Source organism: Azolla caroliniana, unplaced genomic scaffold, assembly GCF_043228905.1.
Source record: "Azolla caroliniana isolate FFs.n. ecotype wild unplaced genomic scaffold, voAzoCaro1.0.p SCAF_16, whole genome shotgun sequence".
NCBI lineage: Eukaryota > Viridiplantae > Streptophyta > Polypodiopsida > Salviniales > Salviniaceae > Azolla > Azolla caroliniana.
The window spans coordinates 780,372-789,308 of NW_028230451.1; the positions used below are offsets into that span (position 1 = coordinate 780,372).

The 8,937-nt window shown below is 39.6% G+C and overlaps 1 protein-coding gene across 1 annotated transcript; it reads right to left on the minus strand.

Annotated features, from left to right (window-relative positions):
• Positions 1 to 274: 274 nt before the first annotated feature.
• LOC147853423 (uncharacterized) lies at positions 275 to 1,817 on the minus strand. Its single transcript, XM_087332713.1, has 2 exons — positions 1,068 to 1,817; positions 275 to 904 (listed from the first exon to the last, which is right to left on the minus strand). The coding sequence occupies exons 1-2, from the start codon at positions 1,691 to 1,693 to the stop codon at positions 589 to 591; spliced, it is 942 nt and encodes a 313-aa protein (XP_087188839.1). The 5' UTR covers positions 1,694 to 1,817; the 3' UTR covers positions 275 to 588.
• Between the last annotated feature and the right edge of the window lie 7,120 nt (positions 1,818 to 8,937).

The following is an 8,937-nucleotide window of genomic DNA, read 5'->3' on the forward strand; positions in this document are numbered from 1 at the left end:
ACCCTTCCATTCCTTCACTGTGATCGACAACATTTATTAAAAATCCGATGTACAATGCACATTGTAACCGTACGTAGGTAGGTAGAATGCACATATACAAAACTAGTTAGTTCTATGCTTGATCGACATCACATATATCATCGGAAAACATGAAGACAAGGATTGAGAACGATTATGAATGATCAGACGGAATCCAACCCGAAAAAAGAAAGCAATGCACATCGTTATCCATAAAACACACGAGACGTAGTGTGCTTAACCGAGATCAGATACATTCTGTGAACAAATCGCAGTAATTATTATTATATTAAAATTGAGGTTCACAATACTTTGTTGCGTCGTAAGGACATGCAATACAACACACGCACACACTATGACTGGGGTAATAATAGAAATGGTGATTACAATAGCGAGTTAAAAATAAGAAAAGAAAGGAGATGGCGGCAGGCAGAAGTCAAAATCAAGGCAGGAAAGGTGGCGGATGGGACGGGCGGTCATCTTAGCTAGCTACATACACAATGAGAGGTGGGATAAGAGGCAAGAACGAATAAAAGGGAGGATGAAGGAGGAGGCGAGAGATTGCGACTTCTAAACTGCGATGTTAGCCTGCCGGAAATCTACGGCCTGCTTGTATGCGGATTCGGGGGTGATGAGCGCATCATTGAACCGAAGGCGAACCTCCTCAGGAGAGTACACGAAATCCTGGACAGTGTAGGCATTGAGAAGGGAGGCTGCGCCTTCGCGAGCCAAGAAGCTGAACTCGTCTTGGTTTGGGTTGACGAGCGCCTGCATCAGCGTCATCTGCCCGCCGTACACGGACGGAGTCCTGCCTCCGAAGATGCGTGCCAGTGTGCCCAGCAGCGACAGTATGTTAGGGAAACCACTACCGTGCTTGCTCCAGTACCTGTGCTCACACACACACAACAGCCAAACAACAACAGGTATTTCAATTACGATGCGCACAAAACACAGATGACGGTCTTCGTCGTCTAAGCTCTAACATAATCTAACCTACATTATGTTAGAGACACTAACTTAGGACACGTCTATACATCATTATCCATTACCCGCATGTTCCTCTGCCGTAGCCGCCGCTTCCTCCGTAGGGAGAACCGCCTCCTCCGTATGGTGAGCCCCCGCCGGATGGCACAGTAGGGCTGGAGATGGGGCTGGAAATGGGCGTGAGAATGACTGGAGAGGAGATGGGAGAGACGATTATGGGAGAGGAAGAAGGTGATCCAATGCCAGCAGGCGAGCTGCCGCTGCCGCTGCCGCTACTGCTCCCACCGGAGTAAGGCGGGGAGACTGAAGGAGCGGTGGCAGGAGAGGAGGCGGTGAAGGGGGAGGAGCTACTGCCGCTCCCGCTCCCGCTCCCGGTGGAGGAGGGAGGGGTAGCGTAAGAGGAAGAGGGGGAAGGGGTGGTGGGAGCTGGGAAGGTGACAGGGGAGGAGCCGCTCCCGCTCCCGCTGGAGGATGGAGGAGGGCTGCTATAAGAGGGCGTGGTGGGAGATGGGATGTTGACGGGGGATGACCCAGAGGAGGAAGAAGAAGGGGGTGGGGGGGATGTGGGGTAGGGCGACTGGTACACACCCAAGCTGCGCCGTGACTTCTTGGCGGAAACCGACGGAACCGTTCCGACTGCAGACAGGAGGAGGGAGAGCAGAAGAAGCAAGCTAAACTTCCAGAACGCCATTGCTTTCTCTCTCTCTCTCTTCTTTCTTGTCTTGCTACTCTGGGTCTTTCTTTCTTCCTCCCTGTCCAGGGGGAGAGATAGAATAAGAGGGAAGAGGAGGAAGGCTGGCTTCACTACGGGGTTGTTCGACGGGGAGATTGGTTAGCCTTCCTACATACATATATATATATACATGTGTGTGTGGGTGTGGGTGTGGGGTGGGGGCGCGGGGTTTCCCACGAGACTCTGCGATGGCCATAATATGTTGTACATATGTATACATATGTTGTGCCTGTGGCCGTCCGTGCCTGTTGTGTCCTGGACTCCTGCCTGCCTGCCTGCCTACCGGGCCCCGCCGCCTCACTCACTCTCTTACTCCTCCCTCCTCCATTTGGACCGACTGACTAACTGACCGACAGGTCAGGTCAGGTCAGGTCAGGTCAGGTCAGGTCTTGTGTGGCCCCGCGAAATCATTTAATGCTTCTTGGTAGCCAAATCGTTGTGAGCCCTTTTTTGTTTTTCTTGCACTCCAGCTAAGAAGAATAATACAATACTAAATAAATAGTATGTCATATATATATATATATATATTATATACATATATGTATGTATGTATACGTATATACGTGTACGTGTGTGTGTGTGAGAGCGCGCGCGGGTGTATATTTATTTATATATCATACATCCTCTTTTGTCGACTACTACTGTACATATTATTATGTTCATAGGATTGAATGACCACACTCCCTCCGCTCACGAGTACCACCGCCCAGCCAGCAAGCATCATAGCAGCGCCTAATATGTATGTATGTAGTAGTAGTGTGTAACCTTGTTATGGGCTCACCGTGCCACTCTGTCTGATCTGATGATCTTTTGTCGCCCCATGTATGTGTTCTACAAGTCGATTATTACTACTCACTCCAGAGTTCGGGGTATTGCTCACCCAATTTCCCTTTCCATGGATGAAAGCACCATAGGAATAACAAGAAAAACACCTTAGGAATTTTGTAAAAGCTTTCTACATAAATACTCTCCATTCTTTGATCCATTTATGATGGATGGGTTGCAATTGGCAAGCTCAAATGTTTAATGAGTAATGATGAATGAGGACACCTTTTTTTTCCAACATACCTTGGTAACTTTTTCAATGATATCTATCTCATGTGAATTCCAACTACTCTCATGTTTCAAGCAATTGTAGTTTTTAGTCTCTCTCTCTCTCTTGACAATTTTCTCTTCCAGTTACATTGGGTACATGTATTCTATAGAGGGTTCAACCATTCCAAGATGTCAAGGGCATCCATATATAACAAACTCACACAACATCACACAATTGTTAGAATGGGTATGTTGGGGTGGTTAGACGATCACTACCTTTGATGAGTATTTCACTTGGCTCACTCAATGTGTCTCATGAAACCAACCTATCAATATGTTGGTAATTATTGAGGAAGCCTAAAAACAATAGATTCATGATCCTTATTATTGATGTATAAGTTTTGTTTTAATTCGTGTGACATGAGAACTTCTTAGAGATGATCTTAGTTATCGGTGGAGCTCGATAATGATGATGCTCATGCTTCTTATTGACAGAGAGTCAAATTCAAATTGTGTCTTGTGAAAAGCATTGATGGCATGATGAAGGTCCCTTCTGCGAGTCACCCAATGAGGATAATCCATTTAGAGTTGATAAATTGCATTAGTTAGACTCTCTCTTAACTTCCATTGTCTATGTTTAAAGATGTTGAAGTTGTAATAGAGCACTCAATAATGTGTTGGATATCCCTCAATGGGAATTAATGAACTAAATGTCGTACGATCCCATGTTCCTACGAAGATGGAAATGGTTACTCCCATAAGGTGACTTCAATGTTTATTCACTTAATTGCCCATAAGGGTTTAACGATCTGAAAAAAATTAAAATGTTATGTTTTTGTTGTTTTGCAAAGCTTCAATGAGTGTTATTAAGATTGCTGTCTTGCTAGGATATGGCTACATGATCCTTAATATTCGAGTAGATTTTTGGGCGTGTTGATGAACTTTTCCCATTGATTTTATAGAGGAGCATTCAAGTGAGTGTATCGTGAATAGGAAAGTATCGTAGTCGTATGGTCTGAAAGAGATTGTCTTTAAGAGAACTTGAGATAATTAGGAAACATTGTTGCTATAATACATGTATTTATATGAATTACATCATCGACATGCATAAAGTGCCACATTGATTGTAGGAAGTAAAAAGGATAATGAATATGGAGGATAGGTGGATTGAAATGGAAGTTTGGAGGTTATGTCCTAACATGCTACAAACATATGGATACTATTATTTTTCCTCTGTAAATAATATGACAAGTATAACGTTCTATCCCAAAAACTTCCCCTGAAAAGAGAACACACTTTCTCCAAGTTCTTGTGAATTAGATAGATTCATTGTGCGAGGGCTTTGAGCGAGTTTGTTAGAACATTCCTAAAACAACACAACTTTGTACTTCGATCTTTTGATTTTACTTGTATGATTTCAATTGGTTGTACCTCCAATGCCATTGAGAAAACACTCATCCAATCTTCAAATCTCCCCTTTTGAAAACTCTTTTCTACACAACACAAAATTTCCCCAATCTAACTCCCTATCATTCTCTTAGTGCATCATCCTCAAGCCCCCCTTTTTCATTTGTAGTCTATTATTTCCTTTTTATGGTGTCCATGTTATATAATGTTGCACTTAATGCTCTCCCATATTATTACCTACCATGGCATCACTTTCAGCCCCCTCCCCCACACTTTGATATATATATATATATATATATATTATAATGTTGAAAGTAGATGTATATGTTCTCTCTCTCGATAGTTCAAGGAAGACAAGTTGCCTCGTGGAACTTTTGGATTGGTCAACATTAGCAAATCTATCACATTATCTCTATTTAACGTTCATTAATGTTCATTTTTAGACCAAGCAAACAAACTACAAAATGCATATTGTTTCAGTCTCAAATATAACTTTCGCCTCTTTAGAAACACCAAAAGTTATCCTTCCCGCTAATGCAATCCATACAGATTTCTTGAAGATTGTGTTTTCTCTTATTATTATATGCTCCATAATTCTTATTCTATTTATTTAGTCACTCTTGTGAATGACTTATATAACATGTAATGCAGTTTGGTAAGTAATGCAAAGTAGTGTTTTTTTTTTGGGGGGGGGGAAACATGTAATGCAATAAGTTCTTGGTTTTGCATGTACATTACCTTATCAATAGTAGTAATTAAAACACCTGTGAAATGTAATTCATAAGAATATAGAAGAGATACAACACCTATTGATCATTTAAACTTTCATGTGGTGTTGAAATATAAGCCCTGTATCCAATGGATCATATGCATTCTTTGGCGAAAATGCAACCACTGCACATGGATTACATAGGAAAATATTTCCATTGTCATGAAATGTGAATGGAAAGATCTATCTTTGGGCCCAATCGAATATGACATGTGATAGATATATATTCTTTCACAAAAATCTCTCTATGAAAATAGAGTTACAAAATTCATAATCTTAGAGTTTTTATTAGTACATATTTGCATATGCCTTTCAAAAGTGTATTCTAATGATTGTGGCCTATCACTATGATCTTATTAATGTTTGCATATGCCTTGCAAAGTTGATTCTAATGATTGCAATGTATCAATTGTTAGTATTTTCACATATTCCATGCTATGCTGACAAATAATGAATTTTGTATGGGTCCAAGGTATGAATGAATGATTTGGAAGATCGGATGCTATACACTTGTTTCGTGATGTTTCGATAGATTCTCTCAACAAATGAGGTTTTTTGCATTCCCCATGTATCGTGTTGTCTCGTGATAGATGAAAGGGCTTGGGCTTCACGCACTATATTATATTACATATGTTGCGCTGAAATATAAAGCCATTGTTCGTTTTGAATACGGAAATCATACTAACCCATACACAATAAAGTCCATCCTGAGTCATATTTGCTTGCTTCCCCACATTTTCCGCCCCGTGTTATCCCTACACATGTTATGTGTTGGTCACAAATTTGCGCTCTCAATCACAACATTCATTGGTATGATTCTCGAACATTTAGAGATGCCTAAAGCTATTGGATAGGCGTGACATGTGAAGAAATAATTTGGAAGATGGAACACCTTTAGTTGCCTTAATGATGTGTCCATCAATTCATCCATGAATGAAGCTCTTTTCAAAGGCCAATGTATCGGTAATATGTGGAGACTCATGTTCACACGTTATATTATGTGTGTTGCGCCAACCTACGTAACATCTTTATTTCCGAAATGGTAAAAACACACTCATTGATACATGATAGAATTCTTCTTTTTGTTCACTATCAACACCATTACTTCGTACAAGTAGCTCAAAAATTTCATTGATGCGAGACATGGCATTTGGGCACAAGCGAGGGAACTCATCGACTATGGATATTTATCCTTTATCAAAATTGTGAGTTTGAGTTGCATATCACACTTCAATACAATGCTCTAACATCAATTGCATCAAGTTTGCTTTCCATGTATTGTTGATCCTATCCAATTCCTGCACACACTTCTTCCACAATCACAATGTGCACTATCGATTACATTGCTCGTTAGTGCATTTTTTTTTACATCGAGAATCAAAGTTGCTACTCAGCTCCACACATGCTACGTGAAAAAGTTTTGCTTTTGTTCCATGGGTCATGTTTGACCCTGGAGGATGATCAAATAAACTCTCCCTCTCCCTCATTTGGTTCATAATTCTCACATCATCTCCTCGATATGACTTGGGTCACACTCTCCTTAATGCAATACAAGGTGTTGTGGCTCATGTGAGAAGGTTCATTGATGATGGATACTTTTTCCTGAAGAAGCTTGCGAACTTATCACACTCTATTGTAATGGTTTAACATTTATCACATCCAAGTGCTCATTTGTAGCTCCCAATTGCAATGTTCTGATGGTCAAATTAGTTTAAGGTCTATAGTCACTTACCAACTACATTAATCTCTTAAGGGATTGGTTCCCCAACTTATATTTGACCTTCTGTTTGATATGATAGTCTCAATCAATGTTGATGGCACCTATCTCTATACCTATATTGCACATTTTGTTCTTGTTGGGGACTCAACATTGGAGAGAATTGTATTATACAAAGCACATACAATGCAATAAAAGGCTGCTTCTCATAATCCATAATCTCTCCCACCTCATGGAGGAACTCTTGAAAGCAATAAGTGACCCATACAAACACAACTATACGTGTATGTTCCCTTCTTAACATGGCCATGCTAGTGACCTCACGATGGCAAAGGTATATCATATTCTCTCTCAGTCTCTCTCTCTCTCTAATCATTTCGTTCCATTGATAATTTTTATGACGTTACAATGGATGTGCATTCGTATTAAAAAGTCTCATAAGATAATTTTGGCCTGTAAGGAATGAGCACACATTTTCCTTTTCTTTCTTTTACGCAAAGCCCTTTCCATAGACCAAATAAACACCTCTTTGAAAACCATTGTGAAAGCAACAATGTATGTGAACTCCACAAATAACTATTGACTAGGAATTCTTCTTTTCAGATAAATGACAAACGGTTTGTAGGAACACACATGCACAATATAACCTTACTCTTTATGCAAAAGCAGACAAACATTGGTGCATTTAAGTATAAGTGAGACCCTCAACCTTAGTATTCTTCTTATAAACTCCAAAGCTTGCGCCATTGGAGATGACACAACATTTGGGCATTCCATGTGATGCTAAACATTACGTTAATATGCAATATTTCAAAAAGACTGAGACGTAATAAAGGAGTAAAAATTACAAGTTATGTTGACATGTATTAGGAAACTAGAATGTACATTATTGGAAAAAATAGTGTGATCCACAAGCCTCAACTTCCATAGAACACATAGAGGCAATCCTGAAACCAATTAGTAAACAAATTTCCCCAATTCCAAATGTATAATAGCTTATTCTGGTAATTTCCCAAAAGAATGCCCACATTAATTTTTCCATATGCACCCAAGGAGATAGTAAGATAGATATAGGGAGAGAGGTACAACTTGAAGCTAGCAGTAATGAGTCTACACACACTTCAATGAACGAATTGGTTTGTGTGTCTCCTAGTTATCATAATTTATATGTTAATCTATTTAAGTTGAATCTCAATAGAGGCATGTGCAATAAATCCAGAAAAAGCTAGAAAAGACAAACCGGCTTAAATGCTTCATGACTATATTCAAATCGAATGCAATTTGAGGGCAAGAAAAAAGAAGATGACATATTATTGGAGCCATCCATGTGAATATCAATCCCTCTTTTTGGAGCTAGAGTGCATTGTGGGGTGCATCTGGTTCCCCTCCCACTGTCCTTGTTACCTATGTTTTGCACAAATTCACCAATTTCTCTTTTTAAGAGGGAAAATATTTCTAGCATTTAAACCACCTTGCCATTGTCTCTATCCTCTTTGGTATTTTTCTATTGTTAGCACAAGTATATCTTGTGTGCCCTCCTACCTTTCCTCATACCATCGAACTATGCTACTCTTACCATCCCAAAATATTTTGAACTTATTCCTTTGGAACATGCTACCAACCCTTAACGTGAATTTATTTTTGAGCTCTTTGAACGGGGGGAGTATTGTAATTATCTGGCATGTGTTATGCCATCTCAAATAGCACATACACATCACAATCCTCAATGGTTGTAAAGTTATAACTTTTAAGATATATTGTTTCCAACATAAATAATTTGCCACTTCAACAAAATTTTTTGATGATGGGCATTTGGTTTGAAACTCTTGATGATGAAAGATGCATTGTTTAAGTTATTGTAACTTGTCAATAATTTCTCATTGGCTTCGAACATGAATTTTGTATGATTAGCATATGCATGAAGGGCATGGCCCATAAGCTTGACAATTACATTGTAGTGTCGATAGAAACCAATTTAGGATATACCTTTGTTGAATTTCAAATACCTTGCAATCCTCTCAACTCTATTTAAAAATATGATGACTTTTGCTTACATTGTGTTGATCATTCCATAAGAAAGGTGGTGATCTAGCCCCACAATGGGTCCTCCTGTCCTAATATGAGGTGTAGATTGAGAAACAAATAAACTAACCTCCCTCCCAATAGGATCTAAGACACACACTAGAACTTTAAATGTTTTTCACAACACACATAAATTAAACTACTTGCTCCACAACCCATGACCCTTGTTCATTTTGCCATTGTTGTAGAAAC